We start from the raw sequence: 18,310 nt of genomic DNA, 5'->3' as shown, positions 1-18,310 counted from the left end.
CGTCTGGAAGAGGGGACAAAGATGCAGCGTGGTAAGTGGTCATAATTATATTTAATGAAACACTTTAAAACAAACAAGAAAACCAATCAGCGACAACAATGTACAGCTGTCCCTGATTGAGAGCCATACCAGGCCAAAACAAAGAAATACAAAAACATAGAAAAAAGGACATAGAATGCCCAAAACACACAGAAAAACACCCCCTGCCACGCCCTGACCAAACTACAATAACCCCTTTTACTGGTCAGGACGTGACAGTACCCCCCCCCCAAAGGTGCAGACCCCGAATGCACCTGAAACAAAAACTCACAAAACAATAACCCCAAACTAAAGGGAGGGAAGGGAGGGTGGCCACCGTCAATGACGGTTCTTGTGCTACACCCCCCCTCCCCAATCCTCCCCCCTATGGAGGTGGCTCAGGAGCGGGACACAGACCCCACTCCACCACTGGCTCACCCCACTTAGGTGGCGCCTCTAGAGCGGGCGACTCTGGCTGCGCCGGACAGGCGGGCGGCTCTGGCTTCGCCGGATGGGCGGGTGGCTCTGGCTGCGCCGGAAGGGCGGGTGGCTCTGGCTGCGCAGGACGGGTGGGCGGCTCTGGCTGCGCAGGACGGGTGGGCGGCTCTGGCTGCGCCGGACGGGCAGGCGGCTCTGGCGCAGGACGCACCAGGCTGGGGAGACTTGCAGGAGACCTGGCTCTGGGCGCAGGCACAGGACTCACCAGGCTGAGGCTCAGGGCTGTAGGCCGTCTCTGTAGGCTCTGGACTGTAGGTCGTCTCTGTAGGCTCCGGACTGTAGGCCGTCTCTGTAGGCTCCGGACTGTAGGCCGTCTCTGTAGGCTCCGGACTGTAGGCCGTCTCTGCAGGCGCCGGACTGTAAAACGTCGCCGGAAGCTCTGGACGGGGAACTGTCGCAGGATGCTCAGGACGGGGAACTGTCGCCGGAGGCTCAGGATGGGGAACTGTCGCCGGAGGCTCAGGACGTGGAACTGTCGCCGGAGGCTCAGGACGTGGAACTGTCGCCGGAGGCTCTGGACGGGGAACTGTCGCCGGAGGCTCTGGACGGGGAGTGCGCACTACAAGGCTAGTGCGAGGAGCAGGAACAGGACGTACTGGGCTGGGCAGGCGCACTGGAGAGAGAGTGCAAGAGGCAGGCACATGCTTACCACAAAAAGCACGGGTAGTTGTCTCAGGCCTCACCCCTGGTCCAGCCAAACTACCCGTGTGCCCCCCCCCCCCAAAAACATTTTTTGGGGCTGTCTCTCGTTCTTCCCGGGTAGGCTCCGATATCTGTCGATCACCTGGCCCCAAGTCCAGTCTTTCCTCCCAATCCACTCCTGATGAGACCAGGTGTCCATCTCCTCCCGAGCACGCTGCTTGTTCCAGTTGTGGTGGGAGGTTCTGTAACAATCGTCTGGAAGAGGGGACCAAGATGCAGCGTGGTAAGTGGTCATAATTATATTTAATAAAACACTTTAAAACAAACAAGAAAACGAAAGCCAACAGTTCTGCCAGGTGAACACACAAGACAGAAAACAACTACCCACAAAACCCCAAAGGAAAACAGGCTGCCTAAGTATGACTCCCAATCAGCGACAACAATGTACAGCTGTCCCTGATTGAGAGCCATACCAGGCCAAAATAAAGAAATACAAAAACATAGAAAAAAGGACATAGAATGCCCAAAACCCCAAAACACACAGAAAAACACCCCCTGCCACGCCCTGACCAAACTACAATAACAAATAACCCCTTTTACTGGTCAGGACGTGACAGCTCCAGAGATTCTTAGCTTTCAGGAATGGGGTCATCATAGCTTATAGCTAAAGTGGTTCAAACATTAGAGCCAAATTGGCTTCAGAAACCGCCAGAAAACGTATGTTTACCACAGAGAGTGTTTGATTTCATCTGTGTTCTCCTCTACCATTCCTAGCTGGTACCAGGATGTTGTCTCTGGTTTTGAATCTGAATTTAGAGAACTGAATCTGAATGCATCTGAGAAGTTGAATTTATGAAACTTGGAATAACTTGAAATTATAGTTTGTCAACTTGATACACAGACAATGAATGCAATAACTACCATATTCAAACGGAATATATAAATATTGAATTGTCATTTTAAAACTGAATGCAATATTCATTCAATTCAGTTTCAAATCATGAAATACAAGTACAATTTCTGAATTCAATTGTTTTATTTGTGTATTAAACATTCAAATATTCAAATTCAAATATATTCAATTCAAGTACAATTTCTGAAATCGCTCCATAGATGTGCTTTATGGAACCTGACCTTCTGCATTTGTGGCGGTTGGATGTTTTCATTGACTCTGCTTACACAAACACATTTGTTTCTCACCCACATGACCTACTGCTATCACAGAAAAATATGATTTACAAATTACAGAATGGATAGCCCTGTTTCTAAAGCTTCAACAAGGTTATTCTGTTATTTTTTTGACACAATGTGCATCATTGTATGTGTATCTTTGGACAAATTATTCTCCCACCAATCAATTTAGCTCGTTAAAGCAGATTGAACCTACCTGGATCACTCCTAGTCCTCCTAGATCTAATAAACGCTAATGAAATTGGCCCTTTGATCATCCGCTCCTCGTCACACCTCTATGCTGGAGGAAGTTAGATTCATAGATTTTTTCTTTTTCTCTTTTTCTTCTCCTCCCTCTCTTTCCTGCCTCTCTTCTACCCTGTGTTTGTCTCTTTGACCCCCCCTCCCTCTCTTTAACCTTTTTGAGGTTTTTCGCCTCACTGCTGTAATTCTGCTGCAGCTTGACCTTGTCCATGTGAGTTCTGATAGAGCTGTGGCGTCTGTTAAATCTTTGATAGATCTGTTATATGGTCTCTGGGCCTGAACATGGCGACAGCTCTCTGCTGTTTATGAAATATCTCACAGATGGTTAGCACCTCTGCATCAGCTATTAGAATGGACTGCTCAACAAGACAAACACCTCGCTCTGCTCTGCAGATAACATGACACTACAATGCATCAAGAGACATTATCAAAAGAGAAATGGTCGAAAATTAGACCAGATGCATACAGTGAGCTCAAAGTATTGGGACAGTGACTCATTTTTGGCTGTTTTGACTCTACTCTAGCACTTTGGATTTGAAATGATACAATGACTATGAATGGATCGTGAATAAGGATGAGTGAGAAAGTTAGACAGAAATATCGTACCCCCAAGACATGCTAACCTCTCACCATTACATTAACAGGGGAGGTTAGCATTTTGGGGGGGTATGATGTTTGTGCGGACAGTCTGTGCGTTAACCTTATAGTCATTGTATCATTTCAAATCCAAAGTGCTGGAGTACAGAGCCAAAACAACAACAAAATTGTCACTGTCCCAATACTTTTGGAGGTCACTGTATTTAAAACCGTGCATGATATAGTGTGTAGACAGACGGCATGGCTGGCTGCACAATACGCAGTGCACAGTACCATTAGGCCTACCATTTCACCAAACCAAACAGCATGCGCTGGTATAATCTAGGTTAAATCCTCCTCCACTGTACCGAATGGATAAACACGCACAATGTTTCAATATAGTACAGAAGGCTACAGTGCATTGCGTTTCCTCCCCCAAGCACAGTAACACACATTGGCATAATCCACAGTACAGTAGAGTACAGTCGGCTAAGGACTATCATTGTGCATACTACTAAGAAGAATGGGGGTGTGGGTGTTACAAACACACTGTCTAGAGAAAATGACACAGTATCACCAAATATGGGGCACACACACACACTGGTCTAATCCTTGTTAAGTCTTATGAGCACCCCCTGTCTGTCTGTGTGTTGGTTAAATACTCTATGGAGGAGGAGGAAAGCCAAATGCATTTTGAAATGACATCTGGCCATGAGAGACAGCCAGGGTAAAAGCAAGAGAGAAAACGAAGAAGAGCGGGGGAAGAGGTAGATCTGCCTGGCAACAGAGCAGACACCAGGGGAGAATAGTAGGGGGTTGTGGTGAAGGGAGAGAGAGAGAGAGAGAGCGAGAGCGAACGAGCAGACATGCTGTAGTGTTTTTACCACATCCATGATTCGTTCATTCATTTTTTTAAACCCATCCCATGCGTGGCATTTAAATGCTAGTACTGTCGAGGAGGAACTCATAGGCCTATGCATGTCTCAGTGGCAGAGTTAGGCCTACATGGTAGTCTAATAGTGACCTTTGCTACTGTCAATGGCCATTACAGTTGTCGTACCAGTATTATTAGTATTGCCTCTATTATATTGCTGCAGTAGCTTAGTCGTTGAAGAGGCAGCAGTCGTTTCATATCTTTTTTTCCCCCATTGACCATTAATATTAATAACCACGACGTCGCAGGGGTTCTGTTGATATTCTAGTGTTTCTATTGACCTTCATTGTGCTCACCATGTGCGACCTGACCTCTATTCCCAATGAGAGGGTTAATGGTCCAAACATCAGCATAGTAAACAACACACCATGCATGAGTGAGAAGACCTAGCTACAATATGCGGGGTCCAAACGCACCAGGAAAGTCGTGAAGAGGGCACGACAAGAGAGCATCCTGACCGGTTGCATCACCGCCTGGTATGGCAACTGCTCGGCATTCGGCTGTAAGGCGCTACAGAGGGTAGTGGGTAGCAGCCCAGTACATTACTGCGGCCAAGCTTCCTGCAATCCAGGACATATATACTAGGCAGTGTCAGAGGAAGGCCCATGAAATTGTCAAAGACCCAAGTCATAGACTGTTCTCTCTGCTACCGCACGGCAAGCGCTATCAGGGCGCCAAGTCTAGGTCCAAAAGGCTCTTTAACAGCTTCTAACCCCAAGCCATAAGACTGCTGAACAACTAATCAAATGGCCATCCGGACCATTTACATTGACACATCCCCCCCTCTTTGTTTTTACACTGCTGTTACTCGCTGTTTATTATCTATGAATAGTCACTTTACACCTACCTACATGTACAAATTACCTCGACTAACCTGTACCCCAGCACATTGACTTGGTACCAGTACCCCCTGTTATTTTATTGTGTTAGTTTTTATTTAAAAATATGTACTTTAGTTTATTTAGTAAGTATTTTCTTAACTCTGTTTCTTCAACTGTCTTGTTGGTTAAGGGCTTGTAAGTAAGCATTTCACGGTATATTCTACACCTGTTGTATTCGGCGCATGTGACAAATAACATTTGATTTGATCTACGCTCTTTACAAGGAACACATGTGCTCCGAAGTTGAAAAATGTCAGTGCACACAAATACATTTAGGAGCACAATGAAAAAATATTTCAAGTAATGAAGCTAGAATCCTTCATTTTTCGAGGTGTACTGGTCCTCCTAAATAAAAAGTTCCAGGTCGCACGGCAAAATATTTAGGTGCATATGCGAGTAAAATGGTGGCATAGTGGAGCCCTGATATGACTCACCATTCTCTGCCTGGCTGCCGAGCAGCATGCCTCATTGCTTCCTGATTCGCTCTGCATCTGTCTGCTGAAGTCTAATTGGCTTGTGTGGTGTGTTGCCGTTTCTAGGTGGATTCTTCTAATTGGTTTACCTGTTTTTATTGGCTGTCTGGTAGAGTCTACTGTACATACACTGAGTGTACAAAACACCTACTCTTTCCATGACAATGACTGACCAGGTGAATCCAGGTGAAATCTATGATCTCTTATTGATGTCACTTTGTTACGTCCACTTCAATCATTGTAGATGAATGGGAGGAGACAGGTTAAAGAATAGTTTTTAGGCCTTGAGACAGTTGAGACATGGATTGTGTATGTGTGCCATTCAGAGGGGGAATGGGCAAGACAAAATATTTAAGTGCCTTTGAACGGGGTATGGTAGTAGGTGCTAGGCGCACCGGTTTGAGTGTGTCAAGAACTGCAACACTGCTGGGTTTTTTGCGCTCAACAGTTTCCCGTGTGTATCAAGAATGGTCCACCACCCAAAGGACATCCAGCCAACTTGAAACAACTGTGGGAAGTATTGGAGTCAACATGGGCCAGCATCCCTGTGAAAACCTTGTAGAGTCCATGTCGCGATGAATTGAGGCTGTTCTGAGGGCAAAAGGGGCTGCAACTCAATATTAGGAAGGTGTTCCTAAAGTTTTGTACACTCAGTGTAGATTGAGTAACCTACTGTGTGTGCGTGCATGTGCGGAGTGCGTGCATGTGACGGTTATTAAACTGTGTGACATATAGCAGGTACAGAGCTATAACCAGAAATAGGTGAGGAGCTGCGCCGACTATCGCTAGCAAACAAACACACAGCGAGAGAGGCTGACAGAGGGAAAGCGACAGGGGAAATGAAGGAGACAGAGTGAGGGTTAAAGAGAGGAAGGAAGAAAGGAAGGAAGGAAGGAAGCGAGAGAGACAGAGATTTTGTCCTGGCCAGGTCACGTGGTCTGGAAAATCTTCTGGCCCTAACCATAACCCCCCCTTTTCAGCATTCTACTAGTGCTGGCTTGTTCTATTCTACTCACTCGTCTCATGCATCTTCTTGGTGACTGATTGTGTATTCATGGAGGATGGAGGATGGATGTGGGGAGGGGAGGGGGGCAATGGTATAAAGCACTCTGGCAGATTGAACAGTAGTGGATGATCCATTGGCACAGTGACATGGACATCAGTAATGGAGGAGGCATACAGTAGAGTTAGGGTATGTTCAGCCGCCTGCTGTCCTATTGTATCAACCCAATGGGATAGTATACCTATTGTTAAAATAGTAGAAACTAGCCAACATATTGTTACTCAGTACTGAAATAACAGAGCTATGGTTCTTCTCTCCTCACAGGAATCTATCAAAGAAGTATCAACCCAAGAAGAACTCAAAAGAGGAGGAGGAGAACAAGTGAGTTTGAGACTTTGCAATGCGACCATTGCAAATCATTGATAGTTTTTTTTTCTTCTTCAATGAATGACACTATTTAAGCATGTTGTCATGACACATCAATTGCTGTGTCAGCCCCTCCTCTGACATCACTTTCTGTGACCTCTGACCTGTCAGGTACACGTCATGCCGGGCCTTCCTGTCGACACTGAATGAGCTGAACGACTACGCAGGTCAGCACGAAGTCATCGCTGAGAACCTGACCTCTCAGATCATCACAGAACTTTTGCGGTACCTCACGGAACTCAAGGCCGAGAGGAAATCGGTGAGACCACACTTCCTGTTTATGTTCTGATGCCCTCCATGTACTGTATATTATTTTCTATTCGACTCTATTATTTTATACAGTATGTGATATCTATCTTCTATTTATTTGTTCCCATCCATTGATCCAGCCATCCATCTCTCTGGTCTGTCTCTCAGTAGACTGTCGGTCAGTGAAGAGGCGACTCCGGGATGCTGGCCTTCTAGGCAGAGTTGCAAAGAAAAAGCCATATCTCAGACTGGCCAATAAAAATAAAAGATTAAGATGGGCAAAAGAACACAGACACTGGACAGATATATGGCTTTTTCTTCGCAACTCTGCCTAGAAGGCCAGCATCCCGGAGTCGCCTCTTCACTGTTGACGTTGAGACTGGTGTTTTGCGGGTACTATTTAATGAAGCTGCCAGTTGACTTGTGAGGCGTCTGTTTCTCAAACTAAACGCTCTAATGTACTTGTCCTCTTGCTCAGTTGTGCACCGGGGCCTCCCACTCTTTCTATTCTGGTTAGAGCCCGTTTGTTCTGTGAAGGGAGTAATACACAGCGTTGTACGAGATCTTCAGTTTCTTGGCAATTTCTCGCATGGAATAGCCTTCATTTTTCAGAACAAGAATAGACTGATGAATTTCAGAAGAAAGTTATTTGTTTCTGGCCATTTTGAGCCTGTAATCGAACCCACAAATGCTGATGCTCCAGATACTCAACTAGTCTAAAGAAGGCCAGTTTTATTGCTTCTTTAATCAGGACAACAGTTTTCAGCTGTGCTAACATAATAGCAAAATGGTTTTCTAATGATCAATTAGCCATTTAAAATGATAAACTTGGATTAGCTAACATAATGTGCCATTGGAACACAGGAGTGACGGTTGCTGATAATGGGCCTCTGTACGCCTATGTAGATATTCCATAAAAAATCTGCCGTTTCCAGCTACAGTAGTCATTTACAACATTAACATTGTCTACACTGTATTTCTGATCAATTTGATGTTATTTTAATGTACCAAAAATGAACTTTTCTTTCAAAAACAAGGACATTTCTAAGTGACCACAAACTTTTGAACGGTAGTGTACATATGAAATGAGTAAAGCAGTATGTAAACGTTATTAAAGTGACTTGTGTTCCATTATTAAAGTGGCCAGTGATTCCATGTCTATGTATATAAGGCAGCAGCCTCTAAGTTGCAGGGTTGAGTAACCGGGTGGTAGCTGGCTATTTAACAGTCTGATGGCCTTGAGATAGAAGCTGTTTTTCAGATGTCCTTGATTATCTTTTTGGCCTTCCTGTGACATCGGGTGCTGTAGGTGTCCTGGAGGGCAGTCAGTGTGCCCCCGGTGATGGGTTGGGCAGACTGCACCACCCTCTGGAGAGCCCTGCGGTTGCGGGTTGTGCAGTTGCCGTACCATGCGGTGATACATCCCGACAGGATGCTCTCAATTGTGCATTTGTAAAAGTTTGTGAGGGTCTTAGGGGCCAAGACAAATTTCTTCAGCCTACTGAGGTTGATGAGGTGCTATTGCGCCTTCTTCACCACACTGTCTGGGTGGGTGGACCATTTCAGATTGTCAGTGATATATAGGCCGAGGACCTTGAAGCGTTTTACCTTCTCCACTGCGGTCCCGTCGATGTGGATGGGGTGTGCTGCCTCTGCTGTTTCCTGAAGTCCACGATCAGCTCCTTCGTTTTGTTGACGTTGAGTGAGAAGTTATTTGCCTGGCACCACTCCGCCAAGGCCATCACCTCCTCCCTGTAGGCTGTCTCGTCATTGTTGGTAATCAGGCCACTACTGTTGTGTCGTCTGCAAACTTGATGATTGAGTTGGAGGAGTGCGTGGCCATGCAGTCATGGGTGAACAGGGAGTACAGGAGAGGGCTGAGCACGCACCCTTGTGGGGCCCCTGTGTTGAGGATCAGCGAAGTGGAGGTGTTGTTTCCTACCTTCACCACCTGAGGTCAACGGTTCACCATCTATGAATGGTTCCTGGTTTGGGTAGGTTTTAATAGTCAGAGCGGGAACAACATCCCCTATACACTTCCTGTTGAACTCAGTCACCGTGTCCATGTATATGTCAATGTTAATCTCAGAGGCTACCCGGAACATATCCCAGTCAGCGTGATCAAAACAAACTTGAAGCATTGATTCCGATTGGTCAGATCAGTGTTGAGTAGACCTTAGCACAGGTACTTCCTGTTTGAGTTTCTGCCTATAGGAAGGGAGGAGCAAAATGGAGTTGTGATCTGATTTGCCGAAGGGAGGGCGGTGGAGGTCCTTGTAGGGGGAGTTACAGTGGTCGAGTGTTTTAGCAGTGCAGGTACTACAGTCAATGTGTGATAGAACTTCGGTAGCATTTTCCTCAAATTTGCATTGTTAAAATCCCCAGCTACAATAAATTCGGCCTCAGGATATGTGGCTTCCAGTTTTCAAAAAGCCAGTGTATTTCCTTGAGGGCCGTCGTGGAATCGGCTTGAAGGGGAATATACACTGCTGTGACTATAACCGAAGAAAATTGTCTTGGGAGGTAATACGGTCAGCATTTGATCGTGAGGTATTCTAGGTCAGGTGAACAAAAGGACTTGAGTTTCTGTATGTTATCACAATCACACCATGATTAGTTAATCATGAAACATACACCACAGCCTTTCTTCTTACCGGAGAGTTCTTTATTCCTGTCTGCGCGATGTACTGAGAACCCAGCTGACAGTTTTTCCGGAGAGAGCCATGATTCCGTGAAATAGAGTATGTTACAGATGTCGCTCTGGAAGGATATCCTCGCCCTGAGCTCGTCTACTTTATTGTCCAGAGACTGAACATTACGTACTAATATACTCGGAAGTGGTGGATGGTGTGCACGCCTCCTGAGTCGGACTAGAAGTCCACTCCGAATACCTCTTCTCCGCCGCCGCTGTCTTGGAGCAGCCTCTGGGATAAGTTCAATTGCCCTGGGGGGTACGAACAAAGGATCCAATTCTGGAAAGTTGTATTCCTGGTCGTAATGCTGGAGAGTTACCGCCGCTCTGATATTCAAAAGTTATTTCCGGCTGTATGTAATAACACAAAAAACTGTTCTGGGCTAATAATGTAAGATATAACACACAAAAAACCCGAAATACTGCAAAGTTGCTTTGGAGCTGCGGTTGCGGGTTGTGCAGTTGCCATACCATGCGGTGATACATCCCGACAGGATGCTCTCAATTGTGCATTTGTAAAAGTTTGTAAGGGTCTTAGGGGCCAAGACAAATTTCTTCAGCCTACTGAGGTTGTCAGCTGGGTTCTCAGTGCAGGGCTGCCGTGTCTGTTGGCGCCATCTTATCTGGTTGTCCATTGGTCTATGTTTGCGGTCAGTCTTGCTCTTCTACACTACTTACCCTTAAACATACAGTTTATTTTATAGACAGTAAAACGTTCAAGCTTTATCCAGAAACCCAGACACACTTGCCCACAGGAAAGAGAGAGAGCGAGGCCTATCCCATCCGCTTGCCCTATCCTGTACACTGAGGTCATAGTTGTGTCAAGATACTGTAGATACACAGCCAGCCCCCCAAAGACTGGCCATTGGGCCAACACATGACTCTATGGGTGTGTCCCAAATGGCACCCTATTCCCTATATAGTGCACTACTTTTGACCAAAGATAATAGGTACCATTAGGGTTGCAGCCTATGACTCCTTTAAATGGAACAAATCTATCATTTAGAGGTTATTTTTCTCTTATAAACCCCCTTTAAACACATTTGTCTTTCCCATTGTAAACATGCATTAAGACAGTAGTAATATCTTAGTTAGGATTCAAGGAAAACAAAATAGAGGCCACCTTTAAGACATTAGTTTTGGTCAGAGGCAAGGGGAAACTACTCAACTAGAAAAAGAGCAGTTTGTCAGAAAAACTGTCACGGCCCATCATGTCACGGAAGCTCTGCTAGGGAATACATCAGAGTTGAAAACTGTAAAGAGCTGCAGGTCGTCAGTGGCTGACATGACCTTTCCCACTGACCTCGCTAAGCATGTGTCTACACACCACACAGTCAAGGACAAGACACTGTATGCCCTCCCTCTTGAGCTTCCCTAAAAAGACCACAGCAGGAAAAGGACTATTGATTCAGCCATTTTTTTCCTAAGCTCAGTTAGAACAACATAGAGATTGCGACCTCAGAGAGGGGGATTTCCAGGGAGCTCTTCTAACTGTCTCTTGAGTTTGTTTGAAGATGAATCCTCAGGCCCTCAGGGTTTGCCCTGGTCTGTAGACTTTGGGTCTGGTTTGATCTAGCCAGGCTTGGCTCAGCCTGGGTCTGGCCTCAGGTCTGGGTCTGTCTATTGTCTTGCCTTGTGTTTGGCCCCGCTCCCAAAGGATTGGCCCTCATGCACTAGAAATGTTCCCCTCAGACTGCCTGCAGGATGCTATTGTGACCGACCTACCCACGTGCACACCCTCCTTTTTTCCCACCTCCTCCATCTCTCTGCTTTTCCCAGGGCAGTTTGCTCTCTTTATTTATTCACCTCTCTTTTTTCCAGTCTTTAATTACATTTCTTACACATACACACTCGTCACCTGGTAGTCCGTCATCCATCTTCCTGCTCAATTTAATAACATTTGGCTACAATCATAATGTTGCCTTGAGGACTGCCAGCTAGCCTCGTATCTAACTCTAAACCAACAAATGCCCACATCCAGAGATAGTGGGCATTAGATAGCCTCTCTGTAAGCCAACATTGAAGGGGCTTTTCCCTCCCTCACCCCATCCCATAGCTTTTGTCAGTTTATTGGTTTTAAGGACAGTAAATTGTTTTTATCTGCATGATAGAGATGACTGATGTAACGTCTGCTTCCAAGTCACACTCTCAAACACATAGATCCCCTGAACGCAGCCCCTGAACACAGTCGGAAGTTTACATACACTTAGGTTGGAGTCGTTAAAACTTGTTTTTCAACCACTCCGCAAATTTCTTGTTAACAAACTATAGTTTTGGCAAGTCAGTTAGGACATCTACTTTGTGCATGACCCATTTCCAACAATTACAGAGATGATTTAACTTATAATTCACTGTATCACAATTCCAGTGGGTCAGAAATTTACATACACAAAGTTGACTGTGCCTTTAAACAGCTTGGAAAATTCCAGAAAATTATGTCATGGTTTTAGAAGCTTCTGATAGGCTAATTGACATCATTTGAGTCAATTGGAGGTGTACCTGTGGATGTATTTCAAGGCCTACCTTCAAACTCAGTGCCTCTTTGCTTGACATCATGGGAAAATCAAAAGAAATCAGCCAAGACCTCAGAAAAAAATTGTAGACATCCACAAGTCTGCTTCATCCTTGGGAGCAATTCCCAAACGCCTGAAGGTACCACGTTCATCTGTACAAACAATAGTACGCAACTATAAACACCATGGGACCACACAGCTGTCATACCACTAAGGAAGGAGATGCGTTCTGTCTCCTAGAGATGAACGTACTTTGGTGTGAAAAGTGAAAATCAATCCCAGAACAACAGAAAAGGACCTTGTGAAGATGCTGGAGGAAACAGGCACAAAAGTATCTATATCCACAGTAAAACGAGTCCTATATCGACGTAACCTGAAAGGCCGCTCAGCAAGGAAGAAGCCACTGCTCCAAAACCACCATAAAAAAGCCAGACTACGGTTTGCAACTGCACGTGGGGACAAAGATCGTACTTTTTGGAGAAATGTCCTCTGGTCTGATGAAACAAAAATATAACTGTTTGGCCATAATGACCAATAATGGCCATAATGATATGTTTGGAGGAAAAAGGGGGAGGCTTGCAAGCCGAAGAACACCATCCCAACCGTGAAGGGCGGGGGTGGCAGCATCATGTTGTGGGGGTGCTTTGCTGCAGGAGGGACTGGTGCACTTCACAAAATAGATGGCATTATGAGGCAGAAAAATTATTTGAGGCAAAATCTCAAGACATCAGTCAGGAAGTTAAAGCTTGGTCGCAAATGGGTCTTCCAAATGAACAATGACCCCAAGCATACTTCCAAAGTTGTGGCAAAATGGCTTTAGGACAACAAAGTCAAGTTATTAGAGTCGCCATCACAAAGCCCTGACCTCAATCCTATAGAAAATGTGTGGGCAGAACTGAAAAAGCGTGTGCGAGCAAGGATCCTACAAACCTGACACAGTTACACCAGCTCTGTCAGGAGGAATGGGACAAAATCCACCCAACTTATTGTGGGAAGTTTGTGGAAGGCTACCTGAAACGTTTGACCCAAGTTAAACAATTTAAAGGCAATGCTACCAAATACTAAGTGTATGTAAACTTCTGACCCACTGGATATGTGATGAAAGTCCTCATGTGTATCATAGTTTTTGGCCATCCTCACTAACAACGTTTTTTACCTATTCCCTGCCTGTACTTTAGCCTATCAGATTTCCTGTCGTCAACCTCTTGCCTGATCTCACAGACTACGTTATTAGCCTTTTCCCTGCCTGTACTGTTACCTTTTTGGAGTCTCTGTATATGACCTTCTGCCTGTCCCTGTCCCTGGACCCAACTACCTGCCTCCTCCTGTGGTCCTTTGCAAATAAACACCTGCTGCACCCTGCACTTGAAACCAGCACTCTGTCTCCCATCGTATTCTTTACAACTGACTCTGTTCTCCAGTATTCAGCTACAGTTTCCTATTATTCCCTCTGTAACTAACCCTAAGTCAGTCATACCCTGGTTTATTGGCCCATAGAGACACTGTCTGGGGCTCAATTCTGGCTCTTTGTTCAATGTTGTCATTATTTCCTTATTGATAAGAATACTACAGCATGTGGAAGTGGCTGTTTGTTGTGCTATCAGGTTGTTAGCTTGTTTGTGGAGTGCTGTAACCTGGTGGTCAGTCTGTTTTTAGCTCTGTCTAGCAGCCAACTTCCTAGTTGTTGTCATGCCAAACACGCAGCAGAAACAGACTGGAACAGGTTGTTGTACAGAGCACCTGTGTTGTGACAGTGCTGTTGAAAATAGAACGTTATGTCTGTGCATGTCGATAATACGCGAAGCCCGAGAGCTACACATGCTTATTCATAATTTATGAGCGTATCTGTGTCTGTTTGCTAGTTTGCTTGTAGTAACATAGTATTGGCTATATGAAGCATCAGAAGAAGCAGTCTAGAATGGAAATAGGTGGCCTTCTTCAGAGAGACCCTCTATGCTAAGCGTTTGGCCCAGAGTAAGTAGCCTAATATGTATAGATACTGGACTGTTATTTAGCTGTGAGGGAATGGGAATAAGTTCTGCCTCTCTTTTAATCTTTTGGACACATGCAATCATTAACACAATCATCAGTGTCTACTGTAGCCATTTGTTTTGCTATAGAAACAGACTGATATCTGCAGACATAGACCGACAGAGGGATTAAAGGATGGTTGAGTCACTCTTGTCTACGACTGGCCCTCCTGGGGGCTTACAGTGGCCTACTGGCCTTTCAGTGGGACAGCACAGCACAGGTATAATCGATCTACAGCACAGACTGATAGGAGTATTAAATGAATACCCTAACCTCCATTAATTCCACAGTTACGGAGCTGGGTTTTGGACTGGAACCCCCACCTCCTCTCCTCCCACCCTCCCTGCCTCCCTCCCCCTCCTCTTCATCCTCCTTCTCCTCCCATTTCTCCCTGTTTGAACCCTCAGAAAGCCCAGCTCTGGGGGACAGGGGGAGGTGGGGAAGGGGGCAGACGAGGTGAGAGAGGGTCAGTCCTCCTCCTTCCCAGATGCTTCTGAGCTTACGGTATACAGCAGTCTCTCCACTGGGAGTCAGGCCAGGTGGGTCTGGTTTATGTAAGTGGCCATATCCATCTTTATGGTCTTAGTGCTGTAGTAGGCCCCTAGAGGTAAGAAGAGTCACTGCCGCCTCAAAGTAGGTGCCGCACATGGACACACTTTTACATACAATTAGGCTAAATACATACATTGAAATATGTGTACACAGAGTTCATTGAGTCATGTAGAGTGGGAGATTTGAGCGACACATTTGAGTGAAGCATGCTGGTCTAGAACATTAATGCTGCCATAAAAACATAGCACAGCACAGTCCATATCCAAGGGTGGATGAGGCTAGCCAGATGACAACACATGGTGTGTATAGAGCAGGCAGGGTTAATATGGGATGAGACGGCTAAGTCTCTGAGGCCTTAGTAGAGTTGCTGAGTTTATGCTGAGGAATCATTAAGATGGTCACTCAGCAACAACACACAGCCTGCCCTGAGTAGCAGACCTGGGTTCAAATAGTATTTCAGGTATTTCAATTACTCTTCAATACATTTAAAAACAGGTTTATTCAGATAGCCTTTATTTGAGAAAAATAAGTAGTTGAATATTAGAATGCATTTGGAAAAACACTTGGAAAGTATTTTAAAATAGTAAAATACACTGACTCAAATATACTCCCATACTTTTAACCCAGGTATTTGAAAATAGTATTTTAAACCATTTTTGAAAAATACATTCAAGTACAATTTGGTTGACTATTTAAAAAAAAAAAAAAAAAATCATTCAAAGACTAAAATAAAAGTACTTGTTTTGGGCTGTGTATTTGAAAATACTCAATACACAGAACAAAGTATTTAAATAACAAATACTCAAATACACATGTATTTGAACACAGGTCTGCTGACTAGCTGACTGTCCTCTATGGACCTCCATGCCCTGCCCCACTCAGAAGGCTTTAGCTGCATGCTGTAGCGTAATAAGGGCCTGGAAAGACCTTGTAACGACTGTTAAACGCTGTCGAGAGCATCTGGGATTGCTGATTAGTTGGACTACTTGTAGATGTCCTGATGGGCTTCTGATGGTATTTTAATGTATTTCTGTGTTGTTATATGAAGTAAACATGCTGGCAGTAGCGCTGGGACTAGATGATTAGTAAGCACACTTGTAGAGGTCTTGATGATGGGTCTCTGATGATTTTATCAAATTAATTGCCTGATCTGTTTAGGCCTATTTTGAAAAAAAGAACCTCACTCTAGCAGTGTGTTTGGGGATAAGAGGTTGCCCAGAAATTTTGACCAGACCACAATGTGACAACTGTCCACATAGGCCATAAAATTTTAACAAAACCAACTGTTAGAGATGTGAAAAAATGATTTAAAAAATCTGTTGAAAAACTAAAAGGGAAAAACAAAAGGGTCATAAATGTCCTTGGCTAGCTTGGCGAGGGACACAGCTCTCATTCATCATTGGAAGACAGTGCAGCTGAGTCGTTGAGAATGTTTTGTATCTGGAGCTGGTCTGGAGGCTGGGACAGTCTGCTTTGCTCTGCCTGTTACGTTCCTCTCCTGTTGTGTGGAAAGATAAATAAAAACCAAAGAGAGGAGGTGGAAGAGGAGGGGAGCAGAAGGAGGACATGGATGAGGAGAGGGGAGGAGGAAGAGGAGGGCTGAGGTCTCCTGTTGTCTCCCCCCAGACAGACCCAGACCCCAGTCATAAATGACTGCTCCTCACTGTAACTCTATACTGTCTGAAGTGTCCTTCAATGAGCTAAACATGAAGGGTAGTGTTTCACTATGTTTTCATAGCGTCTGATATGTCTGTGTCTGTGCAGACACACTGGTGGATAAATTGTGGGTCTTTATATCCGTCAGTCAGAGTTAGTGTATGTGTGTCTTCGATAAGGTTAGCTGCACTCGGGTCACTAATTCTCCAGACCTGACAGTGAAAAAATGTGCACCTGCACACTGATCATAATAGCTGGTGCCAGAGACACAGAGAACCCAATAATACACATCTGATCCTCTTGCCCAGTCCATCTATTCCCCACTCCAGTCCCACAGCTCCCACCATAATACATATCACTCAGAGAGAATGATGATTGGACTCATGAGCCTGGCATGGTGTGTGTGTATGTGTACACGTGAGAGAGAACCAGGGAGAGAGTGTGTGTGTGTGTGTGTGTGTGTGTGAGAGAAGTACTTTTTAATCATTTTTAAATCCCCTTTATTGGGTCAAGACTGTACAGTACATGAGTATTCAATCTGAAATCATGCACCAGCACCACTGTGCTCATGTGTACCAGCCTGTGAGAAAAACAGAAGTTTGAGAGGGTTTAAGGGAACAACTCCAGATCCCACTCATTGTCAACGCCCCCCGAAGACCCCATGTATGGATGAAAAGGTTCCCTAGCAATCTGTAGTAGGAAAACTCCACCTTCAGTCTTGCTGCCACTAACCCCTTGAGCATATCCACCACATCCACAGACCCCTGTCTCTGTAAACATTTCTACTTGGTCTTCCAGATGGCTAACCTCGCTACTGCTGACAGAAAGTTGAGTAGGACTACTACAACCCTGTGCCTGAAACTGTCCTAGAATGAACAGCCTGGAAGAGAAAACCTCCCCCATGGCCGAAAACCAGCTGGTTAGCAGGGTAAACATCCCTATCATTCTTGGACACTGTATGAAGAGATGAGCTACGACTCGGGCTCAGAACAAAATGGACAAGCCTCTCCAACGCTTGGATTTCAGTGCACCAGATGTCTATTGGTGGCTTTGGTCCAATCCTCCATTGGAGGTCAGCTGTCCATTTGTCGATTGGCCGCTTGTATAATGATCACCAACAGCCTTTTGGGGAAGTGCCTGAACCAAACAACTCAGCCCACCTCATTGACTTCTCCCCTTCCGGAGAACGTGCATTCACACATGTTGTGTACATCACATTCTTTCTAACTGCCTTGAACTCCCCAGTTCTGGGGTCATGAATGACAGCAGCAGACCCTCACCCTCCTGCACTGCCCACGCAACAGCAGCAGACCCTCACCCTCCTGCACTGCCCACGCAACAGCAGCAGACCCTCAACCTCCTGCACTGCCCACGCAACAGCAGCAGTGCCATTCAGGGTGGGTAGGACTCACTCTTGGCCCTCAGTCCACTGGTCAGAATGTGTGTTGAGGGATGCAAAACCTTGATAGATTGCTGGAAAGGACTCACAGGCCACCTTTCTAATCTGATTTAGCAGGTGGGATGATGACCGGCTTAGATATGAGATATGATCTTATACTTTGCACACAATAAGGCTACAGGTCTACCATTTTTTCAAAAAATCCCCCCCCCCCCCTCTCTCTCTCTCTCTCTCTCTCTCTCTCTCTCTCATGGATCTAATCCTCTGAAGAACTAAAGAGATTGTGTGTGTGTGGTTCAGGGGGTTCACTAACAGCTATGCAGATCATTTTTT

The 18,310-nt window shown here is 45.3% G+C and overlaps 1 protein-coding gene across 17 annotated transcripts in view; it reads left to right on the top strand.

The window, feature by feature from the left end:
- Positions 1-18,310, top strand: part of LOC106562963 (formin-binding protein 1) — a 103,448-nt gene that overhangs the window by 46,770 nt on the left and 38,368 nt on the right. For all 17 annotated transcript variants that reach the window (XM_045689863.1, XM_045689878.1, XM_045689866.1 and 14 more), the window contains exons 3-4: positions 6,784-6,840; positions 6,997-7,144. In XM_045689863.1, the coding sequence (XP_045545819.1) occupies positions 6,784-6,840; positions 6,997-7,144 (205 nt within the window). The remainder of the gene's footprint in view (positions 1-6,783; positions 6,841-6,996; positions 7,145-18,310) is intronic.

The sequence above is a fragment of the Salmo salar genome, chromosome ssa11 (assembly GCF_905237065.1).
Source record: "Salmo salar chromosome ssa11, Ssal_v3.1, whole genome shotgun sequence".
NCBI classification, from domain to species: Eukaryota; Metazoa; Chordata; class Actinopteri; order Salmoniformes; family Salmonidae; genus Salmo; species Salmo salar.
This window is presented reverse-complemented; position numbering and strand designations above follow the sequence as displayed.